At 44.4% G+C, this 25715-nt stretch overlaps 1 protein-coding gene across 2 annotated transcripts in view; it reads right to left on the reverse strand.

Annotated features, from left to right (window-relative positions):
* Window positions 1–15629, reverse strand: part of LOC148368371 (sodium- and chloride-dependent GABA transporter 2-like) — a 42762-nt gene extending 27133 nt beyond the window's left edge. Inside the window, exons 1-5 of one of the 2 annotated variants that reach the window (XM_088330398.1) lie at window positions 15549–15629; window positions 9075–9317; window positions 7082–7216; window positions 1261–1401; window positions 1090–1180 (exon numbers count right to left, since the gene is read on the reverse strand). In XM_088330398.1, coding sequence (XP_088186524.1) covers window positions 1090–1180; window positions 1261–1401; window positions 7082–7216; window positions 9075–9297 — 590 coding nt within the window. In that variant the 5' untranslated portion in view covers window positions 9298–9317; window positions 15549–15629. Of the gene's footprint in view, window positions 1–1089; window positions 1181–1260; window positions 1402–7081; window positions 7217–9074; window positions 9318–15548 lie in introns of those variants that run through there. The other variant, XM_088330399.1, reaches the window with a different exon arrangement.
* Between the last annotated feature and the right edge of the window lie 10086 nt (window positions 15630–25715).

Consider the following 25715-nt stretch of genomic DNA (forward strand, 5'->3'; position numbering starts at 1 on the left):
ACTTTGTGTGAACGCTCAGACCCGTAAGGAAAAATACAGGGAACTCTGGTTAGCAGTGAAAGCAAGTAGCTTATGTAGCAATAGCAGTGTCATCTGTTTTTGTCTAATTATGCGACGGATATAAATAGGTGAAGGATTTTATACATTTTACTATAAAAGATTTTATATGTTTAAACACAAGTTACATTTATCGAGTGCAATGAAGATTTTCACTGATCCGAATGCGGAATGTTTTGGCTGGGGAATTTTGATAACAGGACTCCGACGGAGGGACGGAAGGCGATGTTTGGAGAACAAGGCCCTGATGACGTAGAAACGCTCTCCTGTTTTGAGTTTCTCCAGACATCCAGGCGAGGGAGTGGACCCCACGTGGGTTTTTTTTCCTGGCATATAAAGGATTTTATACGATTAACTACAAAGTACATGTATTCAGTTCAGTAAAGATATTCACGGACTGTGTTTTTACTCAAGGTACATAAGAAGGTTAGGCTTTGTGGAATGCATCCGACGTATTTCTGATAACAGAATTCCTGTGAGTGCTGACGGAGAAGGCCAGACGTAGAAGGGCAGACGTCGGGGCGCCGCTGTTATGCGAAGATTGTGGACCCCGGCCGACACACCCCTCATTCCCCTCGGAAGACCAATGAGATAAAGCTAATGTTAACTACAGATGATACATAGCACATAGCCAATGGGATGTCTTTTCTTTGTTTGTGAAATGTATAAATGATCCGGGGCAACTGGGAGGGGGACGTGGTCTCCTGTTGATTCACTTAGGTCTTCTGATAGGAACAATAAACATCCGCCCCTGTGTGATCATTCTGGTCATCTCATTAGCTGTACCGCTTATCCTTATTAGGGTCGCGGGGCCTTCTGGTCATTTCTCTCTCCAAAAACGAATGCGCATAATTGTTGGATGAATGTAGGTCGTGTTTGGTTAATGCAGTCAAATCACTTTTTATAACAATTTGGTAAACTAGATTTTTGATAGAAATTTCCCAACAATAGCCATAAAGTAGTAATTGAGGGTGGAATTCGTTCAGCCTACTGAAAGCGTCGGTGTGAAATGCACGGCCTGCCATTACTCACTCCCAAAACTCCATAATAGGGGATGTGGCGTTCTCAGGCAGACTGCTCCCATTGAAAATCTGGTTTTGATGGTCAAACATGAAACAGGCCTCTGCAGGGAAGCACACAGCAACACATTAAAGCGCAAAGATTGGACCGGGGCACTCATCAAAAACGGGTTTTCAGACTGACCGGTGTTCCAGGAGTTGTTACAGTGTGACCAGGGCAACTCGGCCTGAAAACTGTTGGACAGATAGAGGACAGCCCAGGCTAATATGATAACGTAGTACACGCATCCATGCAGGATCATCACCTGGCTAGCGTAGCCTAGACCTGCAGATAGACAACAAACAGCGCAGCTTAGTGGCCGATTCAAATAATAATAATAAAAAAATACAAATAGATGATTGCAAAAGTTTAAATAAATAGGTTCACGGTGTTCGATTTTTTTGTTCGAATGAGTTATCTGACTCCATTAACCAAACACAACCTTCATTCTCTCACAATGCGCGCTCGTTTCTTGATGGAAAAATGAATTTCTTAAATCATTTAACTAAGTGGACTCCATCGAATTAGCCGAATTAGTGTCGCTCGAGTCTCCGTCAAGCCTCCTCTCTCGATCTTCTGCCTCCTCCTCGGCCCAGGTTTTTTCCCCGCAAGCTGGTGTGCCGGCTCCTCCCATGGGCGTGCCAATGAAAATCCCCACGTGGCACTACCATCTCAGAGAAGAGCGTCCCGATGTCTGAAAAACTCATTACAGCAGAGCGCTTATCAAAACAACTTCTCCAAACAATGCCTGCCGTTCTGCGTCAGAGTCCTGTTATGAAATGATCTGCATTTATATAGCGCTTTTCAAGTTAATAACTTCCCAAAGCGCTTTACAATGTGCTCCACATTTCCCAATAGCGGCCTTGCAGCCATGTAAGGAGCTAGCCTGCTGATTGGGGGTATTAGGGGTTCAGTGTCTTACCCAAGGACACTTCGACATGTAACACGGACGAGCCGGGATTCGAACTGAGATCCCTTGATCCCAAGACGAGCGCTCTACCTCCTGAGCTAATGCCGTTATCAAAATTTCCCAGCCAAAACATTTTCGAATTTGGAACGGCGTGACCTGATGTCCACTCAGTGAAAATCTTCATTGCACTCGATAAATGTAACTTGTATTTAATCGTATAAAATCCTTTGTAGTAAAATGTATAAAATCCTTCAACAGGAATTTTTCATTTTAAGATATTTGCTTCAGCTCAAAAAGCATGGGAGAACACCGATTTAAAGCCTCCTAGTGGTCACAAAAAAAACTTCATTTATTAACTCATTCAACGCCAGGGAAAAGTAGGTGCCAGCCGATTTTTGCCATTTTGACTTATTTCTGAAGGCCTACAGAAAATTTTGTCCTGTCGCTATAGCTGAAGATATAGGAGATGAACAGGAACTCTGAGATCTAATCAATCACTTGGATAAAGAATCAAGCCAGTATGGGAACCGGGAACGGAGAGTAGACGTGGTCGGGGACAAAAAAGGTCAAAAGCCAGGAAGGGAGAGTAGACGTGGTCAGGATCAAAAACGGGTCGAAGCCGGGGGACAGACAGGAGAAAAAAAACGGTGGGTATCAGGGTTGAAAAAGGCTTGCCTATTGTTAACTGAGGTTTGCAGACGGACTGACAAAAGGGGGCAGATAGGAAGGGGTTTAAATAGGGACAGAGAGCCAATCAGAGTCTGAGACAGTTGGCACCAAAGGAGCTGGCACAGGTGATATATATTGGTATTCATGACACAGAGAGTCAGAACCTGTCACCAAATTGCAAATATCTTGGAGCTTTCATTATCAGGAGAAGAGTCAGAACCATAAATCATGGCCAGGATAGCTCAAACCCGTCTGGAGGGACAAGAACATAGCATTGGATCCGACCAAGAACTTTTGCTAACTGTGCCAGAGAGAAGCATGAGTGGTATGGTCTCAAGGTCATCAGGACTGACCGGGAGAATTCTCCATGGAACAGTCCAAGAGGGCAGAAGAACTGGGCCCTCAACATCAAGGAATGGACTGGTGCCAACTTTGCCACGACCCAAAAATAGGCCAGGAACCGTCAACACTGGACAAAGACGTCCAGAGTTGCGTCTTCATTGGTGGCCCTTTTGGAGAGAACGTCATAGGCCGTCGCCCCAAAAAATACGCAGAGATTAGATATGGCGAAAAGGGAACGGGACACGTTCAAAAGTTCCAGAAGTTCAACATTAGCTTTTCATAGTGTTCTCAAATAAAGTTAAGATATCTCGTGAAGGTCGTCCGCCCCGGCAACGACGTCATCCCACACGGGCGGGGCCAATTGAGCACCGTGGCAACCGTGACACTTGATGTGTGGACAGGTTAGTTCAAAGCCATTATGGCCATCTAATGGTGATTTCTCATACTGAAATCTTTCCCAGAGGCTTGATACTTACTCATAAAGTGCGCCAAACCATTTTATGATTGTTTTTTACGTTTTGTGCACTCACGGACGATTGGCTTCTGAAAAAAATCATATTTTATGGCACCGAATGAGGTAAAGAATCCGTAAGTAAATAAATTAGCATTTGTTTTACATCACATAAACTTCAACTAAAGGGAGCTAGCATTTAAGTCTCCGTAGTTTGTTTTCTTCTTTTTGCTCTTTAGCATTCGTTTTTGGTTGCACGACACCATGCAGCAACATCTGGTGTTAAAATAACACCCTGTCAAAAGTAGAAATATGAAAATGCTACACAAATTATTTTGTAAAAACGTCACAATATTCTGAGAACAGGGAGCCTGATGTGCTTACCTTTGGCGCAGACGGAGTAGGGCGAGAGATGGGAGGGAGTGCTGGCACTTTTTGCATAGCTCCACCCATCCCTCCCACTCACCCAATCATCTCATCTCATCTCATTAGCTGCACCGCTTATCCTCAGTAGGGTCACGGGGGTGCTGGAGCCCATCCCAGCAATCATCAGGCAGTGGGCAGGGGACACCCTGAACTTACTTACTTACTTATTGCTCCAGCGAAGGTCGGGGGGTCCCGTCCCTGTGCGTTGAGCCGACCAGATGAACCAGGTTTTTCCAATGCTGGCGGTCTTGTGCCAGCTGTTCTGCATCCTCTACGGCAACTCCGTGTTGTTGGAGGTCGCCCGCAACGACGTCGAGCCATCGAGTGCGGGGTTTCCCTCGTGGTCGTCTCCAGCCTGCTGCCTTTGGGTCAAACTGGAGAATGGCTCGTGTCGGATGGTCTGGTGGTAGACGAAGGACATGGCCAAACCAGCGGGTGCGGCGTTGTGCGACCAAGGAAGATGCTTGGGGCTGGCACGTGCGGGCTCTGAGCTCTTTATTGGAGACTCGCTGGGGCCACCTGATGTTCTCGATGGTTCTGAGAGCCCTGCTATCAAAACCATCGATTCTTGTGGCCAGGGTGTCGTTCAGGGGCCATGTTTCTGAGCCATAAAGCAGGATAGGGAGTACGGCGAGGTTGTAAATGCGGAGCTTCGTCTTGCGTGCGATGGTCTGGTGCCGCCAGAGTGGTTTCCAGAGAGACTGCAGAGCAGATGCTGCCAGGGCTCTTCTGCGGAGAATCTCTGGTTTTAGGTCCTGTCTGTCACCATGGACCCCAGATATACAAAGCTCTTGACAGGCTCTACGATGTCGCTACCAATTTGGATGGGAGGTGGATCTGGTCCATCACCGACATACATGAACTTGGTTTTCGTCCAACTCACTTGCAGGCCAAGCCGCGCTGCCTCTTTGCTGTAAATGCCCAGAGCGTCTCTCCGCTGGCTGTAGGAAGTGCTGAGAATGATGGTGTCGTCAGCATACTCCAGGTCAGTCAGGTGGTAGTTGCCGAAAGACACTCCGGGGATGCGCTCACTAACCCTGAACATCAGATGGTCGATGATGCAATTAAAAAGGTCGGGAGCAGCCACACAGCCTTGGCGAACGCCGCTGGAGATAGCAAACCAGTCGGAGTCAATGCCGTTGATACGGACACAGCTCTCTGTGTTGCTGTAGAGCAGCTTGAACAGGGCTATGATCTTGGGTGGTGCTCTGAGAGCTTGGAGGATGTTCCACAGTGAAGAGTGGCAGACGGTGTCAAAGGCGGCCTTCAGATCAATGAATCCGATATATAGATGGCGATCTTTACGGAATTCACGGGTCTTTTCTATCAGCAAACGGACGGCAGAGATGTGGTCCGTTGTGGAGCGGTTGGGCATAAAGCCAGCCTGCTGGGGACGGCGGCAGCTTCTGATTGCTGGAAGGGCACGGCTGAGCAAGATCCTGGTAAAGACCTTGCCCGGGATGGAGAGTAAGGTTATGCCTCTGTGGTTTCCACAGACAAGCCTGTCGCCCTTGCATTTCCAGAAGGGCAAGATGACTCCTCTGGTCCAGTCGGTGGGCAGCTGCTCCGATTCCCACACCTGGTTGAATAGGCGGGTTAGCCACTCCACCATGCCATCACCGCCGGCCTTGAGCATCTCGCCGGTAATGGCACAGATGCCGGGGGCTTTCTTGGTGTTCAGCTTCTTCAGAGCAGCTCTCACTTCCTCGGTTGTTACAGGGTCTGTGCAGCAGGTGTCGTTAGGAGGTGCTGTGCTCGCAGCCCCTAGGACACCCTGAACTGGTTGCCAGCCAATCGCAGGGCACACAGGGACAGACAACTCGCTCGCTCATTCACACCTGAAATGCATGTCTTTGGAATGTGGGAGGAAACCGGAGTGCCCGGAGGAAACCCACGCAAGCACGGGGAGAACATACAAACTCCGCACAGGAAGTCCGGTAGCTGGATTTGAACCCACACAGGAGGTTCCCAAGACCTTAGAACTGTGCCGCACATGCGCTAACCGCTGCGCCGCCGTGCTGCCCTCACCCAATCAAATAACTTCAAATTCTCTTCCGGTGTTTTGGGGTATTTACAGTTTGTTCCGTGGATTCATCAGAAAGTATCTGAACACTGAACACAGATTCTATGAAATGAAAATGAAATGATCTGCATTTCTATAGCGCTTTTCAAGTCAAGACTTCCCAAAGTGCCTTACAGTGTGCTTCACATTTCCCAATAGGGGCCGTGCAGCCATGTAAGCCGCTAACCTGCTTATTGGGGGTATTAGGGGTTCAGTGTCTTACCCAAGGACACTTCGACATGTAACACGGAGGAGCTGGGAATCGAACCTGCGATCTCTTGATCTCAAGACGAGCGCTCTACCTCCTGAGCCACTCAGGCCGGCTTTCGACCTTTTTTGTCCCCGACCACGTCTACTCTCCGTTCCCGGCTTACGACTCGCTTACGACCCCGACCACGTTTTTGCTCTCCTGACCCGTTTTTTCGTTCCCGACACCGCCATTGCTCACCACTGAAGTCCCACTTCCGCGTTCAGAGCGACTAGCTTCCTGCGTCCAGCAAGTGAGCTTTTATATATTCTTTAGCGTTGTACAGCCAAAACGAGTTTTTTTTGTGTGACACCTTGACTGTAAATTGTAGTAAAAACGTGCCCTATATATTCTGAAAAGTACTGCTTGTTAATTCCGCTTTGGTTTGGCTTTGCGTGTATGTGAACAGGATCAACGGCTCAAATTTTGAACTGGGCTCCGCGATCTTCGCATAACAGCAGCGCCCCGACGTCTGCCCTTCTACGTCTGGCCTTCTCCGTCAGCACTCACAGGAATTCTGTTATCAGAAATACGTCTGATGCATTCCACTCAGCCTAACCTTCTAATGTACCTTGAAGAAATGAGAAATTTGCATGCAATTCAATTTGTCTCGGAGCCATAAGGACTCATAGAAAGAGCCATATCTGGCTCGCGAGCCATAGGTTTTCGACCCCTGGTATATAGTATAATATACATGAAGGAATAGGTACAGTGACTAAAACGTCGGAATATGATGTCCAGGGATGAGACGCCGTTGTTCATATTGTAAAATGGTCTTGCGGGCCGGATATGATTACATGGCGGGCCGGAGGTGGCCCGCGGGCCGGGAGTTTGACACATGTGCTTTTGAGCATGTACCTCCAAATAACGGGCAGATGTTTCTCCAAGCGCTGACGCCACCCAGGCTCGTGTATTGGCCCAGCGAAGTCTCCAGGAGAAACAAGGGAACGCCACACAGCACCAGGAACAAAAGGTAAGGTACAAAGAAGACACCTGGACACAAACATAAGTTGTTATTGCAAAACCTGGTCAGTGCAAGAAAAAGCCAAAAACCACAAAGCCGGGACGGATAAGTGGAAATAAGCTTGTTTATAATATATCGTTCCTGCATTCGAGACCTTTTCATAGCCAAAGTCAGGGGTGTCAAACGGCGGCCTACGGGCCGGATTCGATCCCTTAGCGGGCATAAACCGGCCTCCTCAGAGAAGCGCAAGAGAAAAACGAGCTGCAGGTTGAAATATGTCCGCTTGATGTTGCCAAAGCCAGGTGCCTCGAACAAAGACACTGTACTTGTAGTTCTCTATCTCTCTCTATCTCTCTATCTCTTTTTACTTTCTTTTGCTCTCTCTTACTTTCAACTTCTCTCTTTATCCATTCCTCCCTCTCTTTTCTCCCCTTCTAAGTTTCTCTCTTTCAATTTTTCTTTGGATTTCTTTCTTTCCGGCTGTGATTTTTGGACTGTGGACTTTAATGAAGGACATTTAGTTTCAATCGCGGGACTCGAAGTCGGGTTTGGGTTCATTTTGTGTTTGTGTTACATGCTTAAATGTGGGCGCATGGGGCTTATATACAGGTGCGGCTTGTATAAGTACAAAAGCAGTTATCCTCCTAAAATGAGGTGGGTGCGGCTTATAATCAGGTGCGCTCTATAGTCCGGAATTTACGGTATGTATAATATGTATTTACAACTTTATACTTTGTAATGTATTTATTTTACACACTTATTCTGATATGTTTTGCACGGGTGAACGAAAAATGAGGGGCGGAACAAACACGGGGTGCCGAGTTTAAGTGGGGACCGCTAAAGGTGAGGGACGGACAAGGAAAGAAGAGGGGGTAAAAAGTTGGTTCAAGAAAAAGGAGTTGCGTGAATAAATGTGTTCATCTGATATATTTTTCCCACCCTTACCTTTGGAAATAAACACTTTTTTCCTTGGATTACTTTCAACGGGACCCGGACTCTGCAGGTCTGCATCAAACCTTAAGTACTGGTATCATTTTCCGTCCATTTTGCCGGCTGTGATTTTTGGACTGTGGACTTTAATGAAGGACATTTAGTCTCAATCGCGGGACTTGAAGTCAGGTTTGGGTTAATTTTGTGTTTTTGTTACACGCTTAAATGTGGGCGCATGCGGCTCATATACAGGTGCGGCTTGTATAAGTACAAAAGCAGTTATCCTCCTAAAATGAGGTGGGTGCGGCTTATAATCAGGTGCGCTCTATAGTCCGGAATTTACGGTATGTATAATATGTATTTACAACTTTATACTTTGTAATGTATTTATTTGTATTTATTTTACACACTTATCCTGATATGTTTTGCACGGGTGAACGAAAAATGAGGGGCGGAACAAACACGGGGTGCCGAGTTTAAGTGGGGACCGCTATAGGTGAGGGACAGACAAGGAAAGAAGAGGGGGTAAAAAGTTGGTTCAAGAAAAAGGAGTTGCGTGAGTAAATGTGTTCATCTGATATATTTTTCCCACCCTCACCTTTGGAAATAAACACTTTTTTCCTTGGATTACTTTCAACGGGACCCGGACTCTGCAGGTCTGCATCAAACCTTAAGTACCGGTATCATTTTCCGGCCATTTTGCCGGCTGTGATTTTTGGACTGGGGACTTTAATGAAGGACATTTAGTCTCAATCGCGGGACTTGAAGTCGGGTTTGGGTTAATTTTGTGTTTGTGTTACACGCTTAAATGTGGGCGCATGCGGCTTATATACAGGTGCGGCTTGTGTATGTACAAAATCGGTTTACCTCTTAAAATGTGGCGGGTGCGGCTTATAATCAGGTGCGGTCTATAGTCCGGAATTTACGGTATATGTTCCCTTGTTCCTTTCACTGTACCTCCTCCATTTTTGTAGCAAAGATATGGAAACCTCCACACGTTGCCCAGGCCAATGATCTGTCCCGCCACAGCCAGGAGGAACTCTGCCTTGCTGGCCCATTGTCCCCTGGCATGCAGGCTTTCAATTTTGTGGAGCTCCGTCTCTTTCTGGTTGGGGGTTGTTCCTTTTGCAATGTTATCCAGCAACGGTGCGCCTTGAGTCGGCAGTAATTCCGACGTCATGGTGGAAAAACATGCAACACCTATAAAGGTACAAAGCAAAGGTACAACAATTCTTTTTAAAAGGAGCCTATAATTCGTAGACGGGGACGGAAAAACGGGTCAGTAGCCGAGACAGTCGGGCAAAAACATGGTCGGGGTTGGAACGCGAGTTGTAAGCCAGGAGAGGAGAGTAGACGTGGTCGGGGACAAAAGAGGTCGAAAGCCGGGACGGAAGAGTAGACGTGGTCCGGATCAAAAAAAGGGTCGAAGCCGGGGGACAGACAGGAGCAAAAAACAGGTGGGAGTCAGGGTCGAAAAGGGCACAGAAAATGCACTGTTCCTTTAAAATCGCAAATGGCACCGAATTTGCAACAGGCCTAGGTTTTCTCCCAAACTCATGCTTGAGTCAACAGGGATTCGGACGTCATGGTGGAAAAACATGCAACACCTATAAAGGTACAAAGCAAAGGTACAACAATTCTTTTTAAAAGGAGCCTATAATTCGTAGACGGGGACGGAAAAACGGGTCAGTAGCCGAGACAGGCGAGCAAAAACATGGTCGGGGTTGGAACGCGAGTTGTAAGCCAGGAAAGGAGAGTAGACGTGGTCGGGGACAAAAGAGGTCGAAAGCCGGGACGGCAGAGTAGACGTGGTCCGGATCAAAAAAAGGGTCGAAGCCGGGGGACAGACAGGAGCAAAAAACAGGTGGGAGTCAGGGTCGAAAAGGGCAGAGAAAATGCACTGTTCCTTTGAAATCGCAAATGGCACCGAATTTGCAACAGGCCTAGATTTTCTCCCAAACTCATGCTTGAGTCGGCAGTGATTCGGACGTCATGGTGGAAAAACATGCAACACCTATAAAGGTACAAAGCAAAGGTACAACAATTCTTTTTAAAAGGAGCCTATAATTCGTAGACGGGACGGAAAACGGGTCAGTAGCCGAGACAGGCGAGCAAAAACATGGTCGGGGTTGGAACGCGAGTTGTAAGCCAGGAAAGGATGTCATGGTGGAAAAACATGCAACACCTATAAAGGTACAAAGCAAAGGTACAACAATTCTTTTTAAAAGGAGCCTATAATTCGTAGACGGGGACGGAAAAACGGGTCAGTAGCCGAGACAGGCGAGCAAAAACATGGTCAGGGTTGGAAGCGAGTTGTAAGCCAGTAGAGGAGAGTAGACGTGGTCGGGGACAAAAGAGGTCGAAAGCCGGGACGGAAGAGTAGACGTGGTCCGGATAAAAAAAAAAGGGTCGAAGCCGGGGGACAGACGGGAGCAAAAAACAGGTGGGAGTCAGGGTCGAAAAGGGCAGAGAAAATGCACTGTTCCTTTAAAATCGCAAATGGCACCGAATTTGCAACAGGCCTAGGTTTTCTCCCAAACTCATGCTTGAGTCGGCAGTGATTCGTATGTCATGGTGGAAAAACATGCAACACCTATAAAGGTACAAAGCAAAGGTACAACAATTCTTTTGAAAAGGAGCCTATAATTTGTGGACGGGGACGGAAAAACGGGTCAGTAGCCGAGACAGGCGAGCAAAAACATGGTCAGGGTTGGAAGCGAGTTGTAAGCCAGTAGAGGAGAGTAGACGTGGTCGGGGACAAAAGAGGTCGAAAGCCGGGACGGGAGAGTAGACGTGGTCCGGATCAAAAAAAGGGTCGAAGCCGGGGGACAGACAGGAGCAAAAAACAGGTGGGAGTCAGGGTCGAAAAGGGCAGAGAAAATGCACTGTTCCTTTAAAATCGCAAATGGCACCGAATTTGCAACAGGCCTAGATTTTCTCCCAAACTCATGCTTGAGTCGGCAGTGATTCGGACGTCATGGTGGAAAAACATGCAACACCTATAAAGGTACAAAGCAAAGGTACAACAATTCTTTTGAAAAGGAGCCTATAATTTGTGGACGGGGACGGAAAAACGGGTCAGTAGCCGAGACAGGCGAGCAAAAACATGGTCAGGGTTGGAAGCGAGTTGTAAGCCAGTAGAGGAGAGTAGACGTGGTCGGGGACAAAAGAGGTCGAAAGCCGGGACGGGAGAGTAGACGTGGTCCGGATCAAAAAAAGGGTCGAAGCCGGGGGACAGACAGGAGCAAAAAACAGGTGGGAGTCAGGGTCGAAAAGGGCAGAGAAAATGCACTGTTCCTTTAAAATCGCAAATGGCACCGAATTTGCAACAGGCCTAGATTTTCTCCCAAACTCATGCTTGAGTCGGCAGTGATTCGGACGTCATGGTGGAAAAACATGCAACACCTATAAAGGTACAAAGCAAAGGTACAACAATTCTTGTTAAAAGGAGCCTATAATTCGTAGACGGGACGGAAAACGGGTCAGTAGCCGAGACAGGCGAGCAAAAACATGGTCGGGGTTGGAACGCGAGTTGTAAGCCAGGAAAGGAGAGTAGACGTGGTCGGGGACAAAAGAGGTCGAAAGCCGGGACGGAAGAGTAGACGTGGTCCGGATCAAAAAAAGGGTCGAAGCCGGGGGACAGACAGGAGCAAAAAACAGGTGGGAGTCAGGGTCGAAAAGGGCAGAGAAAATGCACTGTTCCTTTAAAATCGCAAATGGCACCGAATTTGCAACAGGCCTAGATTTTCTCCCAAACTCATGCTTGAGTCGGCAGTGATTCGGACGTCATGGTGGAAAAACATGCAACACCTATAAAGGTACAAAGCAAAGGTACAACAATTCTTGTTAAAAGGAGCCTATAATTCGTAGACGGGACGGAAAAACGGGTCAGTAGCCGAGACAGGCGAGCAAAAACATGGTCGGGGTTGGAACGCGAGTTGTAAGCCAGGAAAGGAGAGTAGAAAGCCGGGACAGAAGAGTAGACGTGGTCCGGATCAAAAATAGGGTCGAAGCCGGGGGACAGACAGGAGCAAAAAACAGATGGGAGTCAGGGTTGAAAAGGGCACAGAAAATGCACTGTTCCTTTAAAATGGCAAATGGCACCAAATTTGCAACAAGCCTAGGTTTTTCCCCAAACTCGTGCAGCCCTCATCCATCTCTCCGAGTAAGTAAATTTTATTTACAAATAAATAAGTTGTGCCCTAGCAAACCATCGTGTTTCTGCAGTATACAAACAAGCATAGGAATAAATACTCCTTATTAGAGACAATTAAACTTGGGATTGTCCATTTATTGAACGATTGGTCTACACACCTGTCAAGCTGTACGTTTTTGCCGTACAAATTACGTTTATTATGCATTTTAAGACGTGTACTAAGACGTGTACGACGTACAAGAAAATCTGTACAGAAAAACGAAAATTTTTCAAGGATGAGTACCAGCCGGTATACACTGACTATCACCAAACGGCAAATCGATCGAGTCAAACGAGTTCGCCGCGGTAGCCTCTATCTTGGTATGGTTTTTATTGTTGCAAACGAAGCTGTCACGGTTGCCATGGTGCCCAGTTGGTCCGGCCCATGGACACCAGCTGAGACGCGTTGACTGATTGCACCTTGGGAGTACTCAAACGCGGTCCTTTGAGCGTCTGTGAAGACTCCTAACTCTGAGAAATGCCTAGTTTATGAATTTGCCTGCGTTTGATCTTGTTTTATTTTCGGCCTGATTTGTTTGATTTTTACCACTCTTTTGTTTGGATTTCAAACCACTTCCGCGACCATAAATCCCAGATCAAGTTTGCGCGCATTCCTCCTCTCCCTAATAAATTGTGAGTATGTTACGCTATTGGGTTCTCAATCATGTTTCCTGCCCGGGACTGTGACAAAAGCTAGCGGTTTGATGCTACTGTGCGCATGCGTCTGCCGCCTGGGGATTTCCCATCATGCATCATTCCGTGGTGGTTGTGTAGTGAAAGAAAGTCCGTCTCTTTTCAGGGAACCGGCTTTTTCGGCTCAACTCATTAAAGAGAGCCGGCTCTCAAATGGCTCACTTGCTTTGATGCATTATATTAGGAATGATTATGTTGTATAAAGAAGTTAAGAAAAAAACGAAGTATAAAAGGAGAAAATGAAAAAAGACAGATTTGTCGTTATCCCTGGAATCCGTATATTACCAAAAATAATCGAATGCAGAAAATGAGTTCATTATTTGAATAAGAAAATGTATTATTCTACTTCATTCTATTTGCATGTATTTTTTTCCTTCTAAGCGACTTCATTTTTGAACTTTTTTCTAATAAACCTCATTCATGTCGAGCAACTCAGGATCTCACAACAAAATGTTAATGTCACGAGGGAGACCGGACCAGAACGAAGGCAGGAGGGGAAAACTCAATTGCGTTGACGATCAAAACTTTTATTTAGCAAAATAAAAGTCGTCCAAAACTCAGGGACAAGACAGAACAAACAGGCTTTAACTAAAAACGTGCAAGCACAGGTTTCTTCCGACTCAAACGAATCAGGACAGAGCAAAACAGAACGGGAAATGCAGACAGAAAATGCAAAACAGAAAATGCAATGAGCCAGCACCCGCAAAACCCCAAACCCCCCTTAAGAAGCAAGCGCGCAAATTAGGCGATCTGCTTCAGCTGTTGCCCAGGGGGGCGGGGCCAGCCGGTTGCCACGGCGACCATGCTGGACACGACAGTTGATGAACAATATATATATGATATAAGGAAACACATGTTAAACTACATAAATAAACACGTTTGAAAAAAGATTTTTTTGTATTTTGTAAGGGAAAATACGACAATTTGTAAGGAAATGGAGCCCTGGAGCGCGACAGGTATCGGCAGGGTTGGGTAGGGTTACTTTAACTGGATTACTTTCAATGACTTTTGGATTACTCCAATACCAAATATGCTAATAAGGTCAGTAGCCAGGACAAGAGAGCAAAAATGTGGTCGGGGTCGGAATCAAGTCGAAAGCCAGGAGAGGAAAGTTGACGTGGTCAGGATCAAAAAACAGATCGAAGCTGGGGAACAGACGGGAGCAAAAACAGGTGGGAGTCAGGGTCAAAAGAGGCTTGCCTAGAATAAACTGAGGTTCGCAGCAGACTGACAAAAGGGGACAGATAGGAGTGGGTTTAAATAGGAACAGGGAGCCAATCATGACAATATATTATTTTTTTCGGTGTTTCATTTTCTGTTTTTGGTAAATAGTTGACATTTTAATTTCCAACCCGCCATTTTTATTTGGGTGCATGCTTCATAGTCAGGGTTGGGTAGGGTTACTTGAACTGGATTACTTTCAATGACTTTTGGATGACTCCAATATGAAACATGCTAATAAAAGACAAAAGAAACTAAATATGAATCAAATGATGACTCACAACACGCGGTAAGCTTTCTCTCCTGGCTTTGATCTCTTTCATCTCCGGCAAAACGAACATCAAATGCGACCAGGGTTGGGTAGGGTTTCTTTAACTGGATTACTTTCAATGACTTTTGGATTACTCCAATACCAAATATGCTCATAAAAGACAAAATAAACTAAATATGAATCAAATGATGACTCACAACACGGGGTAAGCTTTCTCTCCTGGCTTTGATCTCTTTGATCTCCGGCAAAACGAACATCAAATGCGACCAGGGTTGGGTAGGGTTACTTTAACTGGATTACTTTCAATGACTTTTGGATGACTCCAATATGAAACATGCTAATAAAAGACAAAAGAAACTAAATAGGAATCAAATGATGACTCACAACACGCGGTAAGCTTTCTCTCCTGGCTTTGATCTCTTTGATCTCCGGCAAAACGAACATCAAATGCGACCAGGGTTGGGTAGGGTTACTTTAACTGGATTACTTTCAATGACTTTTGGATGACTCCAATATGAAACATGCTAATAAAAGACAAAAGAAAGTAAATATGAATCAAATGATGACTCACAACACGTGGTAAGCTTTCTCTCCTGGCTTTGATCTCTTTGATCTCCGGCAAAACGAACATAAAATGCGACAGAAACAAAATGAAAATAAATCCAAACATCATTTTTGCCCTTCCATGTATTCCGTTACTCCCCAAGCCTGCACAAAATGGAGTTATTTTATTCCTATTTAGTTTCTTTTGTCTTTTATTCGCATATTTGATATTGGAGTAATCCAAAAGTCATTGAAAGTAATCAAGTTAAAGTAACCCTACCCAACCCTGGGTATCGGTCTATTTTAATATCAAACTATCATAAACTGATTACTTTCATTTGAAAATGAATGTTAAAACGTTTTTTATGTAAAACATCTCTTTATGGCTAAAAAAACTAAACAAAACGCACATGTAACAGGTGAGTCATATCATAAAGCACAAAATGGATACACTTTATTGCAAAACACAACGCCTGCAAGATACGAATTTTTCATGACTTTAACTTACCTTAGCGTGCAATGTGCAGCGTTTTCTATGAGAGTAGGTTCCCGGGTTCTCTGGTACCCTGGATCCCGGGTTCCCTGGCAAACGGACTCAAAGAGTTTGTTCCCGTGACGCGCGCACGCGGCCAGAGCGAAAATGACGTCACGGCCAACGCGGAAGTCCTGGAACGCTTGTTTACGCAATAATCACATTGATTTTGGAACGATTTGAGAGAGAATTGGGTTTGATTGATTATGTCTGGATGGATTTTATATTTAGAATGGAATAGAAATTTGTTCAAACCATTAATTGTTGTTAAAAATGTTGAAAAAATTGTTAAAATGTCATATTGTCAGATATAAGAAAAAGAAAAAAAAAAAAAAAGAAAAGGGACTGCTGAAAACATTGTTTTTTTTTTTCATTTTACTTAAAGCAGGGGTGTCAAACTCATTTTACCTCGGGGGCCACACGATAGAACAAACATTCTGTCGGGGGCCGGACTAGTAGATTAAAGAGAAACAAAAAGGGAGAAAGAAAAAGAGAGAAAGAAATAAGACAAAGTGAAAGGGAGAAAGAGAGAGAAGAGAGAGGGAGAGAGAATGTGAGAAACAAAACAGATATAAAGACAAATAGTGAGAGAGGGGGAAAGAAAGAGAGAGAAAGAATGATATCCAAAGATAAATAGAAAGAGAGAAAGAGGGAAGGACAGAAAAGAGAGGGAGAGAAAGAGAATGGGAGAAGGAGAGAAGGGGAAAGCAGGAGAGAGCAAAAGAGAGAAAAGGAAAAATGGAATAGAGAGCAAAAGAAGGTAAAAAGACACAGAGAGAGAAAGAGACAAAGAGAAACAAAGAAAAAGAGACACAGAAAGTGAAAGAGAGAGAGACACAGAGTGAGAGAAAAAGGGAGGAAAAGAGAGAGCGAGAGAGAGAGAGAGAGAGAGAAAGAGAGAGAATGTGAGAAACAAAAAAGATATAAAGACAAATAGTGAGAGAGGGGGAAAGAAAGAGAGAAAGAATGATATCCAAAGATAAATAGAAAGAGAGAAAGAGGGAAGGAGAGAAAAGAGAGGGAGAGAAAGAGAATGGGAGAAGGAGAGAAGGGGAAAGCAGGAGAGAGCAAAAGAGAGAAAAGGAAAAATGGAATAGAGAGCAAAAGAATGTAAAAAGACGCAGAGAGAGAAAGAGACAAAGAGAAACAAAGAAAAAGAGACACAGAAAGTGAAAGAGAGAGAGACACAGAGTGAGAGAAAAAGGGAGGAAAAGAGAGAGCGAGAGAGAGAGAGAGAAAGAAATAGATTCAAGTACACCGTCTTTGTGAGACGCACCTGGTTTTGGCAACATCAAGTGGACATATTTAGACCTGCAGCTCGTTTTTCTCTTTCGCTTCTCTGAGCGTTGTCTCACGGGCCGGATTCAATCCCTTAACGGGCCTGATCTGGCCCCCGGGCCACATGTTTGACACCCCTGACTTAAAGCATTCCTGTCGTATTTTCCCTTACAAAATACAAAATAATCTGACACCATATTTTATTTTATTTATGTAGTTTAACATGTTACATTGTACATTTTTCATTATATCATATATATTGTGAATGAACATTTTGTTGTGAGATACTGAGTTGCTCGACATTGCTTCAAAGCAAGTGAGCCGTTTGAGAGCCGGCTCCCTTGAACGAGTTGAGCCGAAAAAGCCGGTTCTCTAAAAAGAGACGGACTTCCTTTAACCACACAACTACCACATGAAATCCGATGTTGAATGATGCATGATGGGAAATCCCCAGGCGGCAGACGCATGCGCACAGTAGCATCAAACCGCTCGCTTCGCTTGCAACAAAAAAAAAACGATACCGAGATAGAGGCTTAGAGTTTAACAGGAGTCTTGCAGAAGTTTCACAGACGCTCTGACAACTAACGGCTCAAAGGACCGCGTTTAAGTACTCCCAAGGGCAATCAGGCAACGCGTCTCAGCTGGTGTCCATGGGAGGGGCCAATTGAGCGCCGCGGCAACCGCGACAGAACTCGGCGCCACCTGGCTGGGACCAACTGGGCACCACGGCAACCGTGACAGCTTCGTTTGCAACGAAACAAAACGATACCGAGATAGAGGCTACCGCGGCGAACTTGTTTGACCTGATCAATTTGCTGTTTGGTGATCGTCGGTGTATACCGGATGGTACCCATCATTGATAAATTTGCCTTTTTCTGTACAGATTTTCTTGTACGTCGTACACGTTTTAAAATTCATAATAAACGTACTTTGTACAGCAAAAACTATATATATGATATATGATGGGCAGCACGGCGGCGCAGTGGTTAGCGCTTGTGCGGCACAGTTCATGTCATGGGAACCTGTCATGGGTTCAAATCCAGCTCCAGACTTCCTGTGCGGAGTTTGTATGTTCTCCCCGTGCTTGCGTGGGTTTCCTCCGGGCACTCCGGTTTCAGGTGAATTGGCCGGTCCAAATTGTCCCTAGGTGTGAATGAGCGAATGAGTTGTCTGTCCCTGTGTGCCCTGCGATTGGCTGGCAACCAGTTCAGGGTGTCTCCTGCCCACTGCCCGAAGATGGCTGGGATGGGCTCCAGCCCCCCCGCGACCCTAATGAGGATAAGCGGTACGGCTAATGAGATGAGATGAGATGAGATGAGATGATATATGATGTAGTATTCAATACGATAACATTTCAATTCCAATGTTTTGCTAAAATGTTTTTTAATCAATCGAATGTTTGTTTCATGGCTATTTTTATTGATCAACTTTTCCTTTTCCTGAATTGAATTCTGGCACTCTTGGGCTACCGTAATAGTATACTCTTCCCGTAATACACCGGAGCCTCCTGTCACGGTTGCCATGGTGCCCAATTGGCGCCAGCTGCGGCTCGTTGACAGATTGGCTTCCCTTCTATTTAAGCTCAATACTCTCACTCGCCCTTTGTCAGTCCGGCAACGAACCTTTACACCCGCAAGACGTGGGTTTTGAAGCTATCCGGTTTCCTGTTTGTATATCCTGTCCTGTTTCGATCCCGTCTGTTTCATCCTGTTTTGATTTCAGTCTTCGGTCTCCAGTGTCTGGTATCATACCCCTCATTCTCGTCCTGTCAGATATCTGTCTCCAGTTTCCTAAATTTGTTATCAATCCTTTCAATCCCGTTCTATCCTGTATCGACATCATCTGTCCGGTATCGGCTCGTGTAACTGGTATCGATCTCGTTGGTCTCTTGCTTTCCGTCATCCCTCGCCAGAATTCTGTCTTTCTTCTTTCACCCAGCGATCGCAGAATCATTGGCATTTTGTGTTAACGTGCAAGACTCCCCATTTCCCGTAAAATAAAAGCTTGTGTGAGAAACGTCACGCATTTGGGTTCTCCTCCTGTTCCGGTTCATGACGCCTCCACTCGGCCACAATGCTGCAAGTGACAGGAGCCGAGAGACAAGGCAGCGGGGAGGGGGGAGGCGAGAGCGTTGCTAGGAATCAAATAGACTGAACCATTTCAAGGCAGTGGAGTATTTCAGACACTGCGTTGTTCACAGTTGTCGTTTGTTTTTACTTTTTAAAATATTTATAGGCTTAGGGTTAGGGTTAGGGTCAATGTTCCTTGTAATTTTCCTTACGGGTCTGAGCGTCCACACAAAGTCGGTGAGCAACGCTTGAAACAACAGTGAGCAACGGCAATCCCAAGTGTGGCAACTAAATCAGAATCAAACATGTTCAAAACTTGACATCAAGTTACGTTTTGCTGAGTTTCCGGCAATGCAAAAAAAAAATCACTTTTGAAAGAATTGACTCATGTATGATTGCAAAGGTTGCAGGCTCACAACCGTCGTTTGTTTTTACAAGAATTCTTTCACAAGATTTCCATTTCTTTTTATTTCCTGATCTATTTTGTCGCATAATATTAACATTTTGGGGGGCTTATTGAGTCGGTTGCAGGATACACAACTGTATTTAATTACATGTTTGAGCGGAAGTACAATGTTGGCAACAAGATTGACTTGATATAATTGGAAATGATTTGAATGCAACACAAAATTTCTTCCCCTTTTTCCCCTGTTTTTTTCTCCTTTTTTAAAAAAGTCCTTTTAAAAAAAATCTCATTGTGTTTATTTTTTCCTAGCTGTTACTTTTTTTCTTTTTGTTCTCTATTCACCTTTTTTCCTTTGTTTCTTTCTTTTCTTCTGGCTTTTTTTTCTGAAGTTTTCCTTCTTTTTTCTCTTCCTTTTGTTTCTTTTTTCTCAGCTTTTCAATACTTTTTCTTTTTTTTATTTATTTTTTTGTTCTTTTCCCCTTCCTTTAAGTCATTTTGTGCATCATTTTACATAATATTTGGTCATATAGGGATGAAAGAAGCAAAAACAACCTGAAGAGCCGTTTAGGACCCGAAAGAGCCGAGCTCCTTCTAGTGAGCCGAGCCGAAGAAGCCGGTTCTCGAAAAACTCTACTGACTTGACTCAACTTCAATCTACTTCGACTCGACTTCAAAATACCGCATTTAGGACACAACGTCAGGGGAACCCGTGTATTTTTACCTTCATGCACTGTAACTATGACTTAATTTGCTTCTTGATTGGGGGCGCAAGTGGCTCAGGAGGTAGAGCGCTCGTCTTGGGATGAAGGGATCCCAGTTCGAATCCTGGCTCGTCCGTGTTACATGTCGAAGTGTCCTTGGGTAAGACACTGAACCCCTAATACCCCCAATAAGCAGGTTAGCGTCTTACATGGCTGCAATACAAGGTCGCTATTGGGAAATGTGGAGCACATTGTAAAGCGCTTTGGGAAGTCATTGACTTGAAAAGCGCTATAGAAGTCTACCTAATTAGTTTAAGAAACCCCTTGAGGAAATAAACGGTTAAGGGTCAAGGCTAATTATTGCTCATAATAAACCTTAAATTCCTCAGCTACCTTTGTTCTCCGAACACAGGTTCACGTCCCACAAAACTTTGTTCCAGGGGGCTAATAAAACCCCCAACATTTGGATTCAGTTATCATTCTTTCAATGTGCCGATGGGAAACCCCTGCGAAGCACCTAACACAACCGCGGCTCACTTTTATGGGCCAAGTAATGAGTATTTGGTATCCGGTGACATCATAAAAGGTAGTGGACATTGGGCTTCGAAGTAGGACATCATCTGTGCTTGTAGTTTAACATACCTGATAGCAATGTTCCCTCTAATCGCGCACATTCTCAGCGCACAAGAAAATCTAGCCAGCGCACAAAAATCAGGGCTCCTAATTGCTAATTAAGAAGCGAATTGAGTCAAAGTTACAATGCATGAAGGTCAAAATACATGGGTTCCCCTGACGCTGTGTTCTAAATGCGGTATTTGGAAGTCAAGGTCAAAGTAGAACGAAGTTGAGTAAAGTTAGGAGAATTTTTCGAGAACCGGCTTCTTCGGCTCGGCTCACTAAAAAGAACCGGCTCTTTTGGGTCCCAAACGGCTCTTCAGGTTGTTTTTGCTTCTTTCATCCCTACACGACCAAATATAATGTAAAATTGTGCACAAAATGACTTAAAGGAAGGGGGGAATAGATAGATAGATAGATAGATAGATAGATAGATAGATAGATAGATAGATAGATAGATAGATAGATAGATAGATAGATAGATAGATAGATAGATAGATAGATAGATAGATAGATAGATAGATAGATAGATAGATAGATAGATAGATAGATGTCTAGATAGATGTCTAGATAGAAGACTAGATGTATAGATAGATGTCTAGATGTCTAGATGTCTAGATAGATAGATAGATAGATAGATAGATAGATAGATAGATAGATAGATAGATAGATAGATAGATAGATAGATGGATAGATAGATAGATAGATAGATAGATAGATAGATAGATAGATAGATAGATAGATAGATAGATAGATAGATAGATAGATAGATAGATAGATAGATAGATAGATAGATAGATAGATGGATAGATAGATAGATAGATAGATAGATAGATAGATAGATAGATAGATAGATAGATAGATAGATAGATAGATAGATAGATAGATAGATAGATAGATAGATAGATAGATAGATAGATAGATAGATAGATAGATGGATAGATAGATAGATGTCTAGATAGATAGATAGATGTCTAGATAGAAGACTAGATGTATAGATAGATGTCTAGATGTCTAGATAGATAGATAGATAGATAGATAGATAGATAGATAGATAGATGTCTAGATGTCTAGATAGATAGATAGATAGATAGATAGATAGATACAATACAATAATAAAGCAAAAAGAATACAATATACAAATACCCAATGTGACGTGCTAATACCCACTGTAGCGTGTTGTATAGAGAATTTAAATAGTGCTACATAAAATACACACTGCAATAAAAATACGGTAATATGCAATGTAGGAGGTGTGGCTTAATGTAGGCCGGGTGGAGTTAAAGAGCCTCATGGCATGAGGAAGAAAAGATCTCTTCAGTCTGTCCGTGGTACAAGACAGTGACAGCAGTCTGTCAAAAAAGAAAAAAATACCAAAATGAAAAAGGAGTGAAAAGCTGAGAAAAAAAGAAACAAAAGGAAGAAAAAAAAAAGAAGGAAAGTTTCAGAAAAAAGCCAGAAAAAAAAGAAAGAAACAAAGGGAAAAAAGTAAATAGAGAACAAAAAGAAAAAAGTAATAGCTAGGAAAAAATAAACACAATGAGATGTTTTTAAAGGAATTTTTAAAAAATGGAAAAAAACAGGGAAAAAGAAGAAAAAGTTTGTGTTGCATTCAAATCATTTTCAATGATACCAAGTGAATCTTGCTGCCAACATTGTACTTCCACTCAAAAATGTGATTAAATACAGTTGTGTATCGTGCAACCGACTCAATAAGACCCCAAAATATTAGTATGATGCGACAAAATATATCAGGAAAAAATAGAAATGGAAATCTTGTGAAAGAATTGTAAAAACAAATGACGTTTGTGAGCCTGCAACCTTTGCAATCGTACATGAGTCGATTCATTCAGAAGAGAAAAATAATTTTGCATTGCCGGAAACTTGAAGTCAAGTTTTGGACATGTTTGATATCGACTTAGTTGCCACACTTGGGATTGCCGTTGCTCACTGTTGTTTCGAGCGTTGCTCACCGACTTTGTGTCAACGCTCAGACCTGTGGAAAATGACAGGGAACATTGCCTGCAAGTCAAATAATCAGCAGGGCTGCTTGAGTCTGTTCTTGAAGTAAAACAATGACCAGGTATCTTAGCTTCCAGGCCAAAGTTTGCCCGCCCCGGAAATCGGACCTTGAACCTTAGCGCTTACAGTCCGATTGTTGTGGAGCTCACTAACCTCCGTCAAAATAGGATATGTTAACCTTCAACTATATTTTACTGATCGTAGTTGATGTTCTAACACACAGGTGTCAAAAAAGCGGCCCACGGGCCGGATCAGGCCCCCTCAGGATTTGATTCCAGCCCGTGAAACAACACTGAGAGAAGCAGAAGAGAAAAAGGAGCTGCAGTTTCACATGTGTCTACTTTATGTCACCCAAGCCAGGTGCCACTCGCAAAGCATTTGTAGTAGTATTTCTCCCTCTCTCTCCTCTTTTTCTTTCCTTTTTTCTTTCTTTCTTTGTTAGTTTGTTTCTTTCTTTCTTTCTTTGTTAGTTTCTTTCTTTCTTTGTTAGTTTCTTTCTTTCTTTCTTTCTTTCTTTCTTTCTCTTTATCTGTCTTCCTTTTTTTCTTTTTTTGTTTGTTTGTTTGTTTCTTTCTTTCTTTCTTTCTTTCTTTCACGAAAATAGTCAATAAAATGCTACCTAAACAACTTTGTCACTTTTTGTGTCTGGAACAGAAATTCAACAAATAAATACTATAAAATGGCTACCAAACTAAATATCCAATTTGGTGATATTTTTTGGTTACCTGTAGCAGCAAGATGGCAGACAAAATGTCATCACCCTATGACTTTTACAAAAAAAACAAATCACAAATCTATAGATGGTCACGTATTTGTGCCAATGATTTAAATCAATATTCTTTTTTGAATGAAAGGCATTTTCACGACTAGGAAGCAGTAAATCATACACACTGTCTCTTTAACTCCTGCTGATTATGTCATGAGCCGCTGCTGGCTTCCTGATTGGTTCCCCGTCCTACTTAAGCTCCGTCCTTTCACTCGCCTGTTGTCAGTCCATCAGCGAACCTCTGTCTCTGCAAGGCAAGCATTTTGACTTTGACTCCCGTTGGTCCCGCTTTTTGCACCCGTTTTTCCACCCGTATGTTCGTGATCTCCCCGTTTGTCTCCGGTTCCGACCTGTTTTTGATCCCGACCGCGTTTTGCTCTCCTGTCCCGGCTATCGAGCTGTTTTTTTCCGTCTTCGACAGCGAACCTCGTTTTCTACAAGGCAAGCATTTTGACTTTGACTCCCGTTGGTCCCGCTTTTTGCACCCGTTTTTTCACCCGTATGTTCGTGATCTCCCCGTTTGTCTCCGGTTACGACCCGTTTTTGATCCCGACCACGTTTTGCTCTCCTGTCCCGGCTTTCGAGCTGTTTTTTTCCGTCTTCGACAGCGAACCTCGTTTTCTACAAGGCAAGCATTTTGACTTTGACTCCCGTTGGTCCCGCTTTTAGCACCCGTTTTTCAACCCGTCTGTTCGTGATCTCCCCGTTTGTCTCCGGTTACGACCTGATTTTGATCCCGACTACGTTTTGCTCTCCTGTCCCGGCTATCCCCCTGTTTATTCCGTCTTTGACACCACGTTCTCCTGCGTTCCGATTCTGTGAGCGGCTTGCTTCCCACGTCCAGCAAGCACCAGCCTTTTCCTCTTTATCTCAATAAACTTGTGGTTAACGTTACGGATCTGGGTCCTAATTCCGTTCTGGTCATGACATGACCAGATTGAATTTTTTCTGCCTTATTGTTTACCTGTGATAAATGTATTTGTTTTTTAGTAGAGGTCGACTGATTATCGGGTTAGGGTTATCTGCATCAATATTTAAGAATTTGATGGTATCGGTATCAGCATATTTATTTATCCAACGGGCTGATATTCAGGCTCAGATACAGCTGAGCCTCCATCTCCCCCCCACCTGCCCTCTGTCTTGTCTCCAGTTATGACCCGTTTTTGATTCTGACCACCTTTTGCTCTCCCGTCCCGGCTTACAACCTGTTTTTGATCCCGACCACGTTTTGCTCTCCCGTCCCGGCTTCTTAAAGTATTTAACTAAGTGAATTCCATCAAATTTAGCCGAATTCTTGTCGAATGAGTCTAATTAGTCTTCTTCGAGCCTCCCTCTCACGATCGATCTCCCATCTCTTGTCTCTCTTGAAGTTCTTCTGCCCACGTCTTTTCACAAGCTGGTGTGTCCCCCCCCACCCCCCATGGGGCGGGCTGACTCCTCCTCTGGGCGTGCTGACTCCTCCCATGGGGCGGGCCAGATGCCAGCTTCACCACCTCCTCGCTGAAGGGCGCCGCCACGTCTAAAAAACTCACAACAACAAAGCTTATCAGAACAGCTTCTCCAAACAATGTCTGCTTTTCCTGCGTCACAGATGCTCCACCGTTGTTTTCTGTAAATATCCCTCTCTGTCTAGGCTGCATGGACCTAAAGCCTTCTCTGTGAAAAATCTTCATTGCATTCAATAAATGTAACTTGTATAAAATTGTATAAAATCCCTTATAGTCAGATACATAAAATATAAAATCCTTCAGGGCAGCACGGCGGGGCAGTGGTTAGCGCTTGTGCGGCACAGTTCATGTCATGGGAACCTCCTGCGTGGGTTCAAATCCAGCTCCAGACTTCCTGTGCGGAGTTTGTCTGTTCTCCCCGTGCTTGCGTGGGTTTCCTCCGGGCACTCCGGTTTCCTCCCACGTTCCAAAGACATGCATTTCAGGTGGATTGGCCGGTCCAAATTGTCCCTAGGTGTGAATGAGTGAGTGAATTGTCTGTCCCCGTGTGCCCTGCGATTGGCTGGCAACCAGTTCAGGGTGTCCCCTGCCCACTGCCCGGAGATGGCTGGGATGGGCTCCAGCCCCCCCGCGACCCTACTGAGGATAAGCGGTACGGCTAATGAGATGAGATGAGATAAAATCCTTCATTGCCCCTGTGTGCCGTGCGATTGGCTGGCAACCAGTTCAGGGTGTCCCCTGCCCACTGCCCGGAGATGGCTGGGATGGGCTCCAGCCCCCCCGCGACCCTACTGAGGATAAGCGGTACGGCTAATGAGATGAGATGAGATAAAATCCT

Source organism: Urocampus carinirostris, chromosome 3, assembly GCF_059441175.1.
Source record: "Urocampus carinirostris isolate Australia breed hairy pipefish chromosome 3, RoL_Ucar_1.0, whole genome shotgun sequence".
Classification (NCBI taxonomy): Eukaryota; Metazoa; Chordata; class Actinopteri; order Syngnathiformes; family Syngnathidae; genus Urocampus; species Urocampus carinirostris.